The 18,764-nt window shown below is 42.8% G+C and overlaps 1 protein-coding gene across 3 annotated transcripts in view; it reads left to right on the top strand.

The window, feature by feature from the left end:
- VWA8 (von Willebrand factor A domain containing 8) overlaps positions 1-9,839 on the top strand; it is a 194,232-nt gene extending 184,393 nt beyond the window's left edge. For all 3 annotated transcript variants that reach the window (XM_054814621.1, XM_054814612.1, XM_054814630.1), the window contains exons 43-45: positions 3,933-4,031; positions 5,222-5,460; positions 7,900-9,839. In XM_054814621.1, the coding sequence (XP_054670596.1) occupies positions 3,933-4,031; positions 5,222-5,460; positions 7,900-8,008 (447 nt within the window). In that variant the 3' untranslated portion in view covers positions 8,009-9,839. The remainder of the gene's footprint in view (positions 1-3,932; positions 4,032-5,221; positions 5,461-7,899) is intronic.
- Positions 9,840-18,764: the final 8,925 nt, after the last annotated feature.

The following is an 18,764-nucleotide window of genomic DNA, read 5'->3' as shown; positions in this document are numbered from 1 at the left end:
GAATAGTTTCTTTTAAATAATAAACAAAAGGTTTGAAATAAATTCAGAAAAAAAGAAATGTTCAGTGTTGTCCGAAGACGAGATGAATTTATAAAGATCTAGCCCTCTGGCTAGATTCACACTGCCTTTGACATTCAGAATGTGTCTTCTTTCAGCTTTTTAAATGCCTTCAGAAATCAAACCTTTTGGCATGGCAGCTGCAGAAGACAAAGTCTTCCATTTTACCCGTTCTAGGCAGCAGCAACTGTCCATTCAGTGCAAAATGTGACGGTGGAATAGGGATTGCTTTAACCTGTAAGGAAAGAAACCAACAAAATGATGCTATTTCGAGAGACGTGTTTACATATCGTGTACTCACAACTCTGAATGAAGCAGTCCTTGTCTCCGTGTACCTGAGGCTATTGGAAAATGAGCTGCCGTCTACCATAATAATAAATTAATTCAATTAAGCCTGCACTGTAGCAAACAAGTATTTTGCTGCTGGATTTGTCCTGAGAGCCTGTGCTTGCAATCTACTTTGTAAAACAAAACAAAAGTCAGTTCCGAGTAAGATCGTTTCACAGCTCTTCTCTCACTTTTAACTTCATCCACAATTCTCCTAGGGAATTTATGAGAAAAATGCATCGGATCCCTGCTTCTCAGCTTTCTGTGCTCGTCTTTAGCTCCAGCACTCGTGCGAAGGAAGGAAACTGGTTTTGACAAAGCGTGCACGTGCCTGCATGTGTTGGGGTTCCCAGCTGGCCAGGGCTGTGGAGCTGTCTGCACCTTTTCTTTAAAATGAGCACAAGATTACATCGCATCACTGAGGGTTCATTTTACTAGAACACAAATCAGGAGGAGGTAATAATTTACTGAAAGAAAACCTGCATGAGAGATTTAAATCCTCCTTCTTTGCCCTTGCAGAGTGGGGTTCTTCACTCCAGTTTTACTCTGTCCCAAACTCTGTTTTGGTAAGTTGCAGTAGACTCCATACATTCCCGTGGGGAAACATCTCCCTTCTATCACCTCTGAAGCTCTAAAGCTTCTAGCACCTCTGTCACCTCTAAAGCTTGGCTGTGAGCCTGCTCCCACTCCTCCCTCCCAGGGAGGGGGCTGCAGTCTTATCCTGACTTAAGTCAATCCAGGTCAGTGCTGCTACGTTCCTGTCCCCACCTTTGCTGGGGCACAAGTACTCATCTGACCTCAAGTTTGGAGAGTTAAACTGCCCAAAGGCAGCCTCATGGTCATTAGCTTTTGGCCACTCCCGGTCCTTGACTTGACATGCAGGGGATCGGAGGACCATAAGGACCAGCACGCGAGGGCTGGTGACCACAGCACTTCTCTTCCGCAGCACAGGTCCTCAGGCACGGTGAGATCTCACCCTGCTCTTGGGGACGCCCCGCTTGACCCAGAGTGCAGCAGCCAGGACAAAGCAAAGAGGCACTTCTTCCCTGCTGCCTCACCACACCTTTTTTAATCACAAATAGCGTAGTAAACTGTTGGCAAAGAAACAAGGAAACAGATAACATCTTTTAAATATACGTACTCCAACGCATGCATGGGCACACACAGAGAATAATAAACAACTAGCCAAGGAGGGAGCAGGCAGGACGTGATGTTCCCAGGTGAATGGCTTTACATGCCTGCAATAGTTTGCTCAGATCATTTCAGCCTCGCCTTGCCCGCACTCAGGTTGTACGTTCCCACCTTGTGCAAGAATGTGGAGGGGACCCAACCGTAGGGTCAACATCTGGTGTTTCATCTACGTCTGTTACAGCAGTTCCCTTTACACAGACTGTCACACTGAGTTTACACCCAGCCTTTTTGAGATGAAAGGTTAGTCCGTTATTAGTGTGTGCCAGGAACCAAAATGATATTCCCAGATAGCAAAGTCTGGCCTAGTCCCATGAACTCAGTATGGCGGAGCTCATACCAGGACACCCGGTGGGAGAGGTCCGTGAAATGCTGGGAAGGAGCTCGTTATGAAGGAATCAAGCTGCTTTTTCTACAGGAGAATGACAGCATTTTGCTTTATATAATTAGGTTGTTGATTTAAAAGTGATACTGAATACAAAACTGCTCCACAAAGGACACACAGGGTTTCGTAATTAAGAGCCTACCCTGAAGATCTGTGGACATTTCTGACATTATGTAAGAACAACAGTAGCGCTGTATATTTTCCGTGCCATTAAACCACTGCTTTATTTAGTTCCTCTGATTTGAATAATCTTTCGTTTTTAAAACAGTACACATGCACGCTGTCTTTGTGTGTGGTTCACGTTCTGGGTTTATTCCTGTCTTAATTCAGAAGTATGTTGAATACAACCTCAACATTATTCTCAAAATTTGTGTGTTTTCATTTGCCATATCTTTTCTCCAGGAAGGATGACGGTTTGGGGAAGACAGAAACACCAGCTAATTATTCATCAGGAAAGAGAGAGTCTGAAGCATTATTGGTGATAAGAAATAGGATTTGAAGAGAAATCATGTGTCAAACTGGAAGCTTTACATGAGGCGGGGTAGCAAACACAAGAAATGGAAGAGCTGGAGAGAACAGGAATGGGAAAAAACAACAGAGCAGAATGAAATGGGAGTGTGTGGGGACTAGGTTATATACAGATTTCCTAGGGGAAGGAAGTCTGGGTTATGTGAGGCTGTTATAAGATCGTCTGACCCTGGGTGAAATAACGTGGCACATTTGCTGTTTTGCAGAGGGAGGTGCCACCTTTAAAAATGTTCCAGCTGCTATAGCTTTCTTTTACTCTTGATATATTTTTAAGCAAATTAGTAGTATGGAAACAATTTAAAAGAGCTTTATCGATAAAGAATGCAATTTCCCCAGTCTCCAGAACCTGACTTATACCAAATAAGGTAGTCTTCAATAGGAAAGAAAATTCAGAAAGTCTTTGAGGATGAGACCAGTCTTTTACCAAATGATTACGTGGGAATTAGGGATGGTGAACCCAGCAGTGACCTGTAGGCAGTACTTGAATTAAAGATAACAGAGAAGCAAAACATTGCACAAGGTCTCCCTGTCAACTAAGGATAGGTCTGTGCCAGCTAATCAGGGGAAAATACAGGCATGTTCATGTTGAGGAATTACCAGCTCAGGTCTCTCTGGGCTCGAGACCCGTGCACTGTGCTCTATTATTTGGTGTAGACAGCTCTTAAATCCACTTTTGTCCTGCTCATGAATTCTCCCTGGGGTGACTGCCACATCCACAACACAAAGGGCAGGTCAGGACCTTGCCGTAACTCAGCTTGTCTTGGTTTTCGTGTATCAACAATAAAAATCTCACATAAAACAAAGGCCTTCCTAATATCGCATTATTTGTTCAATAAGATGTTTGAACTATTACAGCTCTACATGTCATGTTTTTGCAGCATCTTTCACAGGAGAATGATGTGCACACCATCTCATTTGAAAACGTACAGACACTTTTGAAATTCACTTCTCTACATACTTTCAGCAATGACTTTGATCTGTTATGCACAAAAATAAAGAGTACTGCTTTTCAGAAAAGAAGGCTTTTTTTCAGAGCAGAATGAGGTCACAAAAATGATCCATCAAACATGGGAGCTACTCTCAAACAATGCACTTCTTGTTTGTCAGACTCAAGAGGATGAAAATTGCTACTTTAAGAAAATAAGCGGACAATGTGAGAGGGCAAGGTCTTTATCTTATGCATCACCGCTCTGCATTTGGTGGGATGATGTGAAAAACAGACCATGGAAATAAGTAACTGTTCTTTAATTTCGTTATTTAGCAATTCTTTCCCATGTTTTCATGTCGGTGAGAAATTGCAATTCCCTTAAGCAGCTCATAAACAGAAGCAGGGAACAGTATTTGGGTTTTCTTGTTGAAAGCAAATTGCCTTTGATCTGTCTCATGTCATTGTGACCCAAGGGCCGTTTGTGACTAACAGATGACTGATGAAGTTTCTTTCTTGCAGTATGATATTGTTGGACATTCAGGAGATGGCTTCGACATCACCTTGGTTGGGAGTGACAAAGTTCCCAAGAACAATAAGCAAAGATTAGAGATTCTTAAGGTAAATCCTACTGATAAGTGATGATGGATAGTTAAGGATTTTATGACTGCAAAGGTAAAAATGTAGGTAGGTCACAGAACGCAAAACATAAGAAGAGTGAAATAAAAGAAAAGAAAGCGAAATCTGTGTATTTGCATAAAGCTGAAGCAGGACCTTTCAGAATCTTGGCAGAAAACAAATTGTGCCAAAATAGGAGAAGCTATATATGCCTTTTTCTGGACTGCTGTGTCACAAATGTGTCATTTTGACTGCCTGTCAAAGGATATGGAAAATTCCAGACATTATGCAGTGATATAGATAGCTCTGCCTAAATTATGTGGTGATATTATTAGTGCGTAAGTGACTAATTGAAACTGTAGAGGGATACCAGGTCATTGATTTAGCCTGGTACCTTCAAAAAGTGATGTGTCACAGTAGCAGTGGGAAAATGCGTCAATGCTAAACTCAAAATGTATTAAATCACAATTGCAAAGTGAGTGTATTCATCAAGACTTTACTGCAATAGGATGCAGAAAAATAGAGTATATTGCAGGATTTACCTGGTTGGCAGCTTTATAGGTTAGAACTGTGCATTTGAGCTTCCTTCAAAAATTATTTTTGAAAGATCTGACAGTTACTTGGGTTAGAAGGACTGGATTTTCTAATGTCTAAAATTCCTTACCTTCTGCACAGGAAACAGCTTCATCAATGCAAACAGTGTATTTATTTCATAAAAGCTCAAACAAACCATTTCAGCATTTTTAAACCTTGCTGCCAATGTCAGGAGTCAAATATTTGATAACAACTGTAGCACTATTAGGGTTTGGAAATGCAAATTATAAACAGGCAGGAGCCGGCCACAGTATTAGGAAACTAAGCCCTGTTTTCTTCCTTAAATAGATAGGAATGTAGCTGCTCAAACTGCAGCTGATCAAACTATTTTACCTTCCTTAAGGTGCAGTCTAATTCTGTCCATGCATGGATTTTGTTTGTTTGACCTGCTGTGTTTTTAAGAAGCGATGCCTGTCTTAAAATGCAACGTTATGTACAAAAAGCCACATCTTCTGTAGTATCTGAACCACTGTCCACATTTCTGAAGCATCTCCTAATATAAAATAACTGAATATTCACTCCCCCCTGTGCCAGCTGAAATGCATGTTTATTCATAAAGTCATCTTACATATTTCCACTTGGTTATGCTGTGCACACAGATCATGCATGCCCATGCTCAGTTCTGCATGAGCGGAGACCATACCTTGGAAGGGACAGAGCATGCCATTCGTGAAATCGCCAAGGAAGAGGCTGACGAGTATTTTGTCATCGTCTTGAGTGATGCAAATCTCGAGCGATACGGTATTCAGCCATCAAGGTTTGCCCAGGTCTTGACCACCAATGCTCAAGTCAATGCTTTTGCCATATTTATAGGATCCTTAGGAGACCAGGCAGATAGGTAAGTATATTTGTTTTATCCCTAATAGAACTTTGTTTCCATTCATCATAAATCTTAACTATGTTTTTAATACAGTGAAGTCAGGCATAGTTGCCCATGCTGGTGTTCTGCACTAAGGTTTTGATCATAGAATCATAAAATCACAGAACGGTTTGGGTTGGAAGGGACCTTAAAGATCACCTAGTTCCAACCCCCCTGCCATAGGCAGGGACACCCTCCACTAGACCAGGTTGCCCAAAGCCCCATCCAACCTGGGCTTGCACACTTCCAGGGATGGGGCAGCCACAGCCTCTCTGGGCAACCTGTGCCAGTGTCTTGCCACCTTCATCATAAAAAATTTCTTCCTTATGTCCAATCTAAACCTACCCTCTTTCAGTTTAAAGCACCCCTTGTCCTGTCACTACAGGCCCTGGCAAAAAGTCTGTCTCTGTCCTTATAAGCCCCCTTTATATATGGAAAGGCTGCTATAAGGTCTGCTTGGAGCCTTCTCTTCTCCAGGCTGAACAACCCCAACTCTCTCAGCCTGTCCTCACAGGAGAGGTGCTGCAGCCCTCTGATCAGCTTCATGGCCCTCCTCTGGACTCTCTCCAACAGCTCCATGTCTCTCCTGTACTGGGGCCCCCAGAGCTGGATGCAGTACTCCAGGTGGGGTCTCATGAGAGCAGAAGAGCGAAGCAGAGGGGGAGAATCGCCACCATCGACCTGCTGGTCACGCTGCTTTTGATGCAGCCCAGGATATGGTTGACTTTCTGGGCTGCAAGTGGACACTGTCAGCTGCTGTCCAAGTTTTCATCTATCATTCTGATTTTTTTATGTACTATCAAGAAGCAGTAGCTTTGACTTCTGTCAGGAAGGAGACTGGTTCGTGGGTCCTTGTAGTTATGGCCAACTGGTTCAGAGCATTCTGAGCATCCAGAGGGAGCACCTGAAGCCATCCTCCCACTGAAGGATGTGCACTATCCCTGTATGTAATGTCACTATGTAATCATGACGGAGTCATGGTGCCTTTGCCATTGCCCCAGTGTGGGGTTTGAATGCGTGTGGGCCTAAGAAAAGAGATTAAAGCAAGAGAAGCTGGAGTTTAATGGTCTTTAAAATGGCAAAAAACTTGACTCGGATGCTCTCCTTGCGTTAAAGACCTAAATTCTTTGGAATTCCTATTTTTAGCGCTAACACATAATTTTACTTTAAATTGTTTGGGCACAGGTAGAAATAAGGAAATTCTGTGCCAGGTGAGGTTCCGTATCCACTGAGGACCAGCACATGCAGCAAAAAGCTGGTATAGCAACAAATATCAACAGTGCCTTTTCTGCTTCTGTTTGAGTCTTCAACTAGAGCAGAAGGAGAGAAGGCCCGAAGGGAATTGGCCCTCGTTATGTAGTTTTAATCAGAAAAGGGTTGAAAGATACAGCTGCACAGCCAGCGTTAGTCATGTCTGCAGGTCTCTACATCAGAGCTGCATTATGCATGAAAAAAGAATCCATTCTGAAAGATTATAATTACAGAAGGTCCTTTTACTTCTGCTAGGAATAAAAAAAAAGCAAAACAAACAAACAAAAAAAAGCATTGACCATATCCTGCTGTGTAAGAGGAGATCTTATAATTGCCTAGTTCACTGGGTATGGAAAATGCACACAATGCTGTCGCTGAAATGCATTTCTATGTACGTGGAAGTGCAGAATTAGACAAAGGCTTCCTGTAACTGCTGTGGGGGAAGGAGAAGGGAATTCTCTGTTGCTGCTTTTTTAACAACTCACTTTAAAAGTGAGACTTACCTTAGCATTGGAGAAATGGTGTGGAGCATAAACTCCTTTGAAAAGCAGTGAAATAATAAATTCCAAGCCTGCTGACTGGACATGAGGGAGATGGGGTTTGTAACGTGCGTCTTGTTTACCTTTATTAAGGGGGGTTAAGCTGTGAATAAAAATGTGTCAAGCTAATATTGGCAGAAAAATATCTTTCCATCTAATCTGCTGCGATCTCGAAGAGGAAATACAAAGAGCACATTTAGAATCACTGGAGGTGTTGAACTGAAAGAGCTGTGGGTTCGTGCTCATCTCTTTAGAGTAAGTAAATATCTTCATTTCCAGAGTAAATCTGTAGCTGCCTTCAGAAAACCAGTTGTGGTAATGCCTCGTGAGGTCACTGGTACCTTGATCAAAATGGAGTTTTTGCACGTCAGAAAGAGGATATGAATAGAAATCTCTAGAAACACTCTAGATTGTCTTGCTGAAAGGACCTCTGTGACTTAGCTGCTCTCAGTATTTCCTCCCACTGCTGCTTTCCCAAGCCTTTAATTGCACGGTGACAGCAACGTGAACGGCATGGGTTGGCAAGGTATTCGAAAAGAAAAACATCCATTCTTAAGGAACCCTGGCTTGTGGTAGGGAAGATAATTTGAAATGGTAATTGTGTCTTGTCCCTCTTTCTGCTCCTTAGGCTGCAGAGGACGCTACCAGCAGGTCGGTCTTTTATTGCCATGGATACCAAAGAGATCCCCCAGATTTTGCAGCAGATCTTCACATCTACCATGTTATCAAGTGCCTAAGCATCACTTATGTCACACAGCATGAGTTCAAAGAAGAAACCCACTTCTGCTGGACATATAAAACCCTAAAGCTGAGGTTAAACACAGTTATTAATAAAATACATACTGTTCTCTAATCAGCAAAGCGACCCAAATCTGCACGACAGCCCAGCTGTAGAATTTCACCCAAAATCTCTCAACTGACTTAGCATGTTTAAAGAATTGCAGCGGGGCGGAGGTAAATTGCAGCATGGCAACAGAGCGAATGTTTTTCTGGAGGGACAAATAAATAAAGGACAGTTTGTGATCATTCCTCTGCCTGCCGTGTTGCCAGCACTACGGGATCATCTCACCCTGTTTTATTAAACACAGTTCACTGGGGTTTGATACTATTGTGCAAGGCAGAGCCAGGCAATCTGTTTCAGTGTTCTGTGTACGTATGTTTGAATAGGTAGTGAACTCCATCTCTGATTTAAACAGGACTGCTCTTGTCAGGCAGGAAACCCTTCCTTCCTCTGCTGTTGCTTTCTTGTCCTGACGGGCATCGGGGCTTCACCGCTGGATGCTGGGAACAATGGAGCAGTTTGGAAATACTGACCCATCGCGTGTAAACATTCATTATCTGATCAGGCACGGTGCTCAGTGTTGTCAGATCTAGAGAAAGTGGCTTTTAAGAAAGAAAACAAAACAAAAATAGATTCTTTCAGTTCTGCCTGTGAAAAGTAAAGGGGAAGGGGTCAAAATGGTCTTAAGAACCCAACAGCCAGTGTTTCTAAGTAGGGAACTACTGCCACGTCTGCTTTGCGTAACTGATGATGCTGTCCCGCTGCACTGTTGCCCGGAATCCCTGGGATGGCCTGAGTATGTAGAGGTGCCTTTTTGGTCGGGAGACACTTACTAACACTTTGCTAGAGCTCCTTTGTGATCTGTTTCGCTTGAGTCTTTTGAAGGTGAAACTGCAGGAGAGATCTAGCCATGAGAAAATAAGTTATTTTTTGTAAAGGAAGAGGAAAAAAATGTTTTGTTTTAGCAAGATATCTATGTTGGGGTATATTTAATATTCAGGATAGTTATAAAAACTTATTTCATAATTCAATCAACTGGTGTTTGGTTTGTCCCATGAGACAATAATTCCTCTTTATCTACTAAAGAACAGATAGCTTGTAGTGCATTGGGAACACTGGAATACTTGATGAATTCAATGTATGATTTAATTAAGCTGGGATGGGGGTTGTGCATCATCATTGATACTCTACTGATACTAATTTGAGGGTAACTGAATAGAAGAAAAGTCAAGGGAGGGTACTTATAAAATCTGAAGGTGGAATTGCAGTACTTCATTTCTAATATTTCTCTTAATCCCACAGTTGCTCAAACCGCGCTGTGAGCAGTATATTTGGAGGGGAGGAGGCAAATTAATTTGACCTTGTTAAATACAACCATCGGTATTCTAAAGGGTCCTGTTTCTAGTGGTCATTCTCCATCAGTCCCGCAGCAAAAATCTTTACCAGAGCATCAAAAATGTCCCATATTTAGGATGTGTTTCGAAGCCTGGCCAGCTTTGAAACTCTTTATAGCGAGAGAGGACGGAAGACGTTTTTCAAAGGCTTGTTAGTATTGTTATGATAACTAGATATGTGAAAACAAAGAGGTTGAAGATGCAATTCCTGTTTGGAGAGAAGGGAATTGGGAGGAGAAGGTTGAGAAGGTTATCCCTGGCTGGGACAAACACATGTACACGCACATACACACAGATGCGGCTACTAAGGGGAAGTACACTTCAAAATATAAATATCTTGGTCCTGTAAACATATGATGAGATACTAAATGCAATAAAGAATTGGCGTATTAAGAAGTCTGTTAGTAAATGTGTTTTTACATGGAAATTTCTTTAGCACCTCTGCTTTTATTGCCAGCAGTCCTTCAAAAAAAAGCATTTTATTACAGTTAATTAGCAAATGTACTCTACACTTTCTAGATTACTTGAATGGATAAACTTTCTCACCTCAGATTTACATGCCATGTAATACTGTTATCTTTATTGTAAAAAAATAGTGTTATTTAAGGGAAACTCTAAGGTAAATCCAATTTTAAACGTTTTGTTTGATTATCTCTGTAACTCATATTTCACGTCATGCTATTTAAAGTTACCTTTCTGTAGTGTTTAGTTTTATTCTTTATTTCAGGAGATGTCTGTTGTGCTTCGGTTCACATTTCATGGGCCCACAGGATACAGTCGTGTCTGGGGCCAGACCAGCCAGGAGGGTGGCTGGAGAGGGTGGAAGCAGTTCTCAGGGAGAGAAAGGGAGAAGAAATGAAATTTTTATTTTTTTTTTTTTTTTCAGTTCAGAAGGAGGGGGTTTGGGTTTTGCTTTTAACGTCACTTCATTGCAGACTCATATCTGACCCAACAGCATCTCTCTAAATTGTAACAATTCAGGGCAAAATTTTCCCCGGGCCGTGCATCTCTCACCTGCTTTAATGCTCATCGCTACCCCAGGGAAATCAAAGCAGCAGCTGCGCTTTCCCCCATCTCTTAGGGACTGCCAGGGTTATTTCACTGCCCAGAAATTCAGCAAACAGTCTTCTTTCATGTCCCTGGAACATGCAGAGCTTCTTAATAAGCATTTATTTTTAATTAGTAAAATGCTTAAGAGTAACGTGGCTTTGTTTAGCGAACAGCAGCACCAGTGACTGCTCTCGTTGCAATGCACGCGCCAGCGTTCTCTGTCGCTCATTCCCTCTGCAAGCGTGTTAAGGTATTTTTCATCTCTTCTCACAGCTTATTAAAGCACTTTCACACTTCCCGGTTTTTATGAAAAGGCGCTTTTTGGGCGAATGAATAGAGCTGCCGGTTGGAGCAGGCCCTGACCTATCGCTAACGCTTTAATAGCATTAGTCACGTCAGCAGTAGTGATTTTAACTACCTCTTATAATGCAGATTTTGGTCTAGTCCTGTTTATATATGTAATGTGTTCATTACAGTATGCAGTCACTTAGGATTATTATTTAATTTATTATTAATATTTATTTTTAGGAAAAAAAATAAAAGAAAGCCCAGGCAGATGTGATTTCAATCAGAAACTTCAGTTCAATATTTAGAGTCATACGCAGCTTCACGCCACGATGTATATACGTGATGGGTTAGCGTGACGTGCAAGGAGAGTTAGGAGACTCGGAATCTTTGACTCTTTTTTTTTTTTTGGGGGGGGGGGTGTCACTTCTTTCCTTTACCAACACTAGGTGTCAAACGTGATTGCGAATGTTGTGCTAGAGCTTATCCATTAGCCTGGTAAAATTAAGACTAAAGATCCTAATCACTGATCAAATATACTGATGTAATATTCGAGCAAACAAGCATGCAACAGGAGATTTACACACTGTATAATATGTGCAAAATCAAACCAAAAAAAAGAACCTTGATGCCCAGTTGAGAATACAGGTAAGAGATGGAAGAATACCAGAGGTTTTCTTTCTCTATACAGTTAAGATTTTTTTTTTATTATTTTTACAAAAGAAATATTAAAATAATTTGGACAATTAATTAAAAAAACCAAGCAATTGTGCTATGTTGGCTATTGCACATTATTATGTTTATTAATAAATAATATTCCTATAAAAATGAGACTGTACAAGATATTGAGAAATAAATATACAATTCCTAACCACGTATTGAATCCAGAAAGCTGATTTGAAAATATAATTGTTGTACAGAACTTCTAGATTAGAAAAAAGCTCAAGGTTTAGTTAGTGCTTTAGATGCTACTGTTTTAGTGAAAATAGGTGAAGCTCTTCAATTTGTCTGCTGTAAATATGATGGAAGTTGTGGTTCAGCTCCTAGATAATTCTGCTTCTGGGGCAAACATGTCTATTTTGGCTCCATCTTTAAAAAAAAAAAACAAACCACCAAACACAAACAAACAAAACAAAAAAGCCAACTTGCATTTTATCATTTACTATTCTTTCTGCCAGCATCTGGGGAGAGCAAACACGCTCTCCTGTCCTGACAAGAAACCTTTTAGAAAAGGAAGGTCATCATTTCTCCCTGTCAGCCCCTACGGATGCTGTACAGTAACAGCGCTCAACACACGGAAGCATCTTCCCCAGTCCGCTATGTGTGGAAGAGAAGTTTATCCAACGTAACAGGTGTCCAGCAATCCCTGAACATCACACGAGGTAGGTTACGCTCTTTAACCCTGGACTGGTGCTCTGGCTGTTACAGTTAGTGAATGATAGCGTTTGAGCATTTTGGAATAGCTCGGTGAAGTCAAGACCCTCCTGTATCGGTTGAACCAAAATGCCTCCCACACCATATGGGACTGTGCTATTAGGGATGGTTTTTCCAAGACAATTCTCAGTGTAGGTGTTTGACGTGACCGTGCTCTTTGCTGGGAATGTTGGTGATCTCTAATGCAAGAATGTGTGATTGTTTACAAGAGTTGGTAGCAAACAAATTCCCCTAGAAAAAAATACACTTGCAGAGCAAACCATTCAGCTGAAGAACATCATCTTCTAGGAGACAGGCTTTCCACCAGACATTGGAATCCTTAAAATGAGAAAAGGTCTGTCTTTATCACTAGTTATGCATCGGTTTGTAAGCACGTTATTTTAGAAAGTCCTTTTGCAAAATTGCTGCTTGAATACGGCTCTATCAGTGGTTTGTGTCTCACTATGGACATTGCTGCGGTGTGATGCACAGTATCTATTCTGCACCAGCAATCCTGAGAAAGATGACAACTAGGTTATTCTCTGATATTACAGGCATTAAAAGTTTATTTGTATTGCTCAGTGTTCAAATAATAGGTTAAAAAAAAATCTAGAGTTCATGGAGTCATCAAACTAATTGCCTAACTCAGAAGTGCTTTTGCGTTTGAGATTGTTGTGACAATGTGAACAGCATCATCACTGAATAAACTGTTTTAAAGTCAATTACATTTTCTGGGAAATAAGTGTATGTGGGAAGATTTGAAGAAGAGATTCAACATTCTTCAGAATGAAGATGATGGGGTTTTTTTTCAAAGATGAGGACAGCATTATAAAATTTGAGTAACTTCTTTTTCAGGACTGCTCTCCAACTTTTACAGGGTAAATAAGCGTATAAAAATCTACTTTAAAACAAACAAACAAATATCCCTAGCATTACTCACAGCATCATTAGTCTGAACATCTGGCAGTGGCTGCATGTGGGAAAAGTCTGTATCCTCCACACTACACCTGTGGGAGATCCTATTCTAGGAAAAAACCAATCATCACAGTAGGTATACTGATAGTTGGAAAGGTAAAAAACATCTCTGATTTTGACCCTGAATTCCCCAGTCACCACGTCAAGTTTTGCCGTGGACAGGCTAAGCTGTGCAAAGCCAGGCAGGGCTGGAAACTAGACCCTGACCCTGGCTGCCTGATGCTGCAGATCCCTACCAGCTGGGTGTCATCTGGCACCAGAGCTCCCGCCCCCTCCCGAGTTCCAAAACAACCATAAGGGCAGGAAGGGGAAAAAAGGACAAATTCCTCATTTTCAACCTGCTCAGCTCCCTGAACTGGCTTGTCTTGAGCTTCAGTGCAAGCTGAGGCAGGAGAGAGGTGGAAACATGCGGATGAAGGAGTAGGGCTGGGAAGATCTACCAGGCACGGCCACAGCAATAAAATTACCCGCAATAAAAACCACATCCCAAAGCCAGGAGAGGCTCAGCAGAGGAGGCACATTCAGCTCGTGGGGCAGGAGTGAGATGCTGCCGCGTCGTGGCCAAGACCCACTGCGGGGACCACACAACACAAAACCATCCTCAGACAGGGAGGGCAGGCTCAGAGACACAGCTCTGCTTCTGAAGTCAGCACCACCTCAGAACCATTATGGTCCCATTGGCTTCAGCCCTTCAACTCGGCGCTTACACATCCTCATCAGTAACAGGCAAAAAATAAACTCCAGGCACAGGATGAATTGAGGCTTGTTAACATCATCAGACAAACAGTGGCATGAGGACTGGACTAAAACATGTATGTTCCCTGAATACTAATTCTGTGAGCTTTTTTCCTTTTTAAATGCATACAAGTTAGTTCCTTCTAGGGCGAGCCAAAATTATAAAGTCCCTGGAACCGCTTACTGAGGGTGGGAACTTTAACTGAGCACCTATGAACTAAATACATCTCACAAATACAAAAAACAAAAGTCCTTTTTATACCAGGACTTGATACAAAACCCATTCTTAGCAGCAGCCTTTTCAGTCCAAATCATTAAAAGAGTATTTTATATGTTAACTTCTCTGGCTGGACTCTCTGAGTAAGATGACAATATTACATGCAGACGGTGGTTTGGAAAAAGTCCAAAAATAGCATTACTTAGTTAGGAAAATGTGTTATATGGGAGAGTGATATGAGGAATGGTGTCCCAGATATTTTTGCTGTCGTCATGACTAAATCATGCTCCGTGCTGTCTGTACCAACATCTGCATTTCAGCTTGCATTGATTCAACTTCCGTAAGGTCACCTACTATAGTTTCCAAATTGAGAATGATAAAATAAGTTGGGGTTCTTTAAAGAAATACAACTAGCTAGTGATAGGGATGCTCCTATGCCATTATTTACAGAGAAGTGTCATAGCAAGGAACATGTCTCCCTGTTTGCACAGTGCTGCACACGCTGTCCCCATCCCAAAAATATTCGGTGGTAGCAAAGGAGCAACCTTAGCGTTGCCTCATCCCCTCCTCCTGCTCGGGCAGTGCAGGGGAGGGTAGCGCAGGGACAGATTTAGCGGGGGCAAGGACATCTGGGCATCTCTGCTGGCCCGTGCAGCTCACGCTCCTCCATCCGAGCCCGTGACCCCACCAGCTGCTCTTCTCCTGCCCCTGCCTCCCCCCCAGCTGGGGGTTGTGTCTGCCTGGGACTCTGCCAGCCTAATTCACTGCTTCTGGCTCGCGGGACAGCCCAAAGCCCATTTTAATGAAAAGCCTGCGAGCTCTGCGCTCAGCAGCAGAAAGCACGGGGGAAATCTTATACACCAAAATCACTATATATTTTTTTCCATCTGCATTATCTGAAAGTGCTCTGCAGATCCTTCCTGCTCCCTGCTGTCCCCAACCAACCCCCTTCATGTCCCTCACTGTCCGGAGGGTGAACGGGGAAAGCTGAAATTTCGTGTCCTCTTTGCCCGCTGCCACCGTGAGGGGAAAGGACAGAGTAACTCGCTGCATCTCGTTAGCCAGAAGTCACATAATGTGCCCCAAAATGAGCAAAATCATACTAAAGATACAGCTGCCGTAGTCCTTCCCATCCACCGCAATTTTCTAACACGACCCACTTCTGATGTGACATGGCTCCAAGAGACCAAGCCAGATGCGAGAGGAAAAAACAAGACCTTATGTTCGTCAACACATTCGCTATAAGGCCATGGCTTAAGGACCGTATTTATGTTCACGCACAGGCTGGCAAGCGTGCCCGCAGCAGGGAGGCAGGCCAAACCAGCTGTAAGCTGACGTCTGAGGGCAGCAGTCATATTAGGAAGAGCAACCACCGAAAGAGACCCACGCCTCGCAGCTCACGCTCGCTGGGGGCCATGCTGACCTGGTGTACGCAGGGCCATGGCATCATGGCTGCTCCCCGTGACATCACTGCCTCCCCTCTGGTGTTATTGTCTCATTTGAAGAGGACAGAGATCGTTTCCCGGTCCCGCTAACGTAGCTTGTGACAGGGAGGAACGCCAGTCCGCTGTAATTTCACAAATTTGCTGTGAAGGTCGTTGCTGAGCACTGGACAGGCACGGACTGATGAGGCAGTGAAGTGTGGGCGGTCACTGCAAGTGCCACTGAGAGAAATTTCTAAGTTACCTTATTCTCCCCTGTTCTACCATTTTTGTCAGCTCATTCTGCTGTTTCATTCAAGAAGGTCTGTGTGCCCGCAAAACAGCAGGTTTCCCTCTTTGTCATGGTGCAAATAGTCCCAGCAGACCAAGGAGCCTCCGTAGGGTCTGGTCTTTTCCCGGCAGGACAGGTTGGAATCAGAAGATCTTTTCCAGTTAGTTACACAAGATCTGGATTAACACAGCACCAAACCCACACCACAACTCTAAAGACCCAAGCCCTGAACTGCCGCGTGTCTGCCCAGACATGGACCGGCGTTAACGCTGCTTGTGAGTTGGAAGCTGAGAAGTAAAAATTCTTTTATTTAGGTTTTTAGCATGTGATATTATAGCTCTAAACTCATTAATAAGTTTTATAATGTAATGAAAACATAGAGAGTCCTTTCCCTGCTTTTTAATTCATCAGCTGTGAATTTTTATCCACGTGCAAATGAATAGATAAATTATTCAGCTAGAGAAGAGCTAGATACTGCCAAAGGCAAAGGTATTATTTAAACCTAGTATCTTATGTCATTAATCCAATACTTGGTATCACAAAATATAAGCAAAACGTCTCTATAAATGCAGCTCGATGACTTACAAAGCACTTGAAAGATTCTGGTGCTTTAACTTGTCAAAAGCAGGTCAAAACTTATTAGCCTTTTTTTTTTTGGTAATCATCCTTTCTCTTTAGTCCATCATCTAAGGTGGCTCAGGATGGATAGGCAGATGGACAGTTACTTTATACACAAGTTAAATCTCAGGCACTGGTATGTGCAAGTCCCCTAAATTACCCCCTCTCCCCCCCCCTTCCTTTCTCGGCATTGTCCAGATGGTCTGGCTAAAAGGTTTTACAAGCAATTTGCTAAAGCGGGCCAGTAACATACGCTAAGAGGCTGCAGCAAGTCGTTACTTTAATGCCTAAGCGTGACCCTTATAATGAACTATCTCACGAGACGTTTGAGAAGCTATTTGCATACTGTGCACAGCACACCTGGGATAAAATCCGTTATAGAAATTGTAGTCAGTGTGTGGTTTTTAGAAGCTTCCTACTTCTCTAGCACTGGTGTGCACCTTCATCTAAAGTACGTTGCCTCAGGGATGGAATGTGATTTGCAGGGTGAAAAAAAAAGCAGCAGCTATTCTCTGAAAAGGAAAAAACCAACCCAAAAGCCAAAAGATCCTTCCCTCCACCACCACCATAAACGATGAAGAAGGAAAGCAGGAGAGAACTAATTTTCCCAAAATAAATGAGAGCAGAAATAGATGCGAGAGCGCTGGCTAGAAAGAGGCAGGAAATGATCCAAAGGCCAAGCTGAGGCAAACAAAAGCAAGTGCCCGAGAATAAGTGTGGCTAGGCACAGATTGAGACAGAAGAGACCCTAAAAGAGCTCTTTTCCATCTCTATTTAATCCTCTTGAGTGCTGTGGAGAGTGGGTCTGAGTAGGTGTCAGACTCTGGACTTGGCGCCTGGGCATCCCACCGGCAGCTCTTCCCCGGCCGCTGTCACCCTCGAGGCCAGGGCTTTGCAGGGCAGCGTCTCCTCTGCTTTCAGCTGAAACCTGCTCCGCACGTCTATCAGAAACCAAAGGCACCTCTTCAGAGGGGCTGGGTCACCCTGCCTTGTCACCCCACAGCCTGCAAAGCCCAGCCTAACTCGAGATGATGGCAGACAGCGAACCAAAAGGTCACGAAGCTTTTTCCGTTATCACGGAGGAGTCTGAAAGCCGCATTATTTAACTCAACCAGCTGCTCGACAAAAGGCACATTGTTTCTCTGGATGGTTTCTTCTAGGAAAAGCATGTGTGTGAATGTGTGTGAATGTGAGAAACTCAGGCAGGCAAGGCAATGAATGTCAAAGTTTAGTCATTTTTCCTCAAAATAGGAAGCCAATATCTTATGGTTTTAAAAAAACACAACCAAACAAACCAACCTCCTTTGAATTGCTCAAGTTTCACACTCAGTCCGAAACTAGGCAACTGTCCTTCGCTTGGCCCTTAAACTTTTCTTAACATCCAGCGTTTCGGATGGACGTGGACCTACACTGTAGGGGACCAGTCTCTGGGCCTGAATCTGCACTTCCCTCCAGGCAGCGATGCTCATTGCCACCAACTTTCCACCCAGCTAACGTGCTGAACCACCCGCGTCCCTAACGAGTGATGTAGCCACTAACGCTGTCCTCCTGTGCTTTAGGGTATAGCTCACGTCATATACCACTTCTTCCCGTTTCTTATCTCCTGCTTGAATAGGATCGCTGCACATGGGGACAATTCGCTGGTTTTCATCTTGTTATTTGGGATATTTTCTCGTGGATGCTAATCAGCCAGCCTTGTCCATGGTGGGGAGGATACATCCGTACGAATGCCTCATGCAGGAAAGGGTGGAGAAAAATGAAACAAGCAGGGGCTTTCTCGGGGGCATTAAAGTGTTATCGTACAGGATTACATTACCTCAAGATAAGGAATTAAGATTCTTTCAACAAACCCATGATTAAGACAGTTTTAATTTAACGAGAGCTAGTGCATACAAATACTTGAGTATTTGAATATCCCTTTCCAGCAAGTGAAACTCCCGGTATCTTTACATCAGTCGGGGAACCTTGGTTAACACTGAAAGGCACCAAAATGAAGCAAACTCTTCAGGGAGGCAAAGACAGAGAAAATTTACCCATAGGCATAAAATTAACTACTTCCATTTCATAGAGCTGGGATTTGAATATTATTTATTTTCTGTTCAGACGCTGTGGTGTTTGTGAAGACACATCTGGCAGTGCGGTTTAACTTTATTTTTCTGGAAAGCTAGTTATTTCATTACTATTTATTTGATCTCTTGGTGATTACCATAAAGCATGCCAAGAGATTCACAATGATCATTTGCTTATGGAGAAGAAATAAAGCAAAGAGACATCCTATCATCACATTAACCCTTGCGCAGCCAGATGCGATG

Source organism: Grus americana, chromosome 1 (genome assembly GCF_028858705.1).
Source record: "Grus americana isolate bGruAme1 chromosome 1, bGruAme1.mat, whole genome shotgun sequence".
Taxonomy (NCBI): Eukaryota; Metazoa; Chordata; class Aves; order Gruiformes; family Gruidae; genus Grus; species Grus americana.
This window is presented reverse-complemented; position numbering and strand designations above follow the sequence as displayed.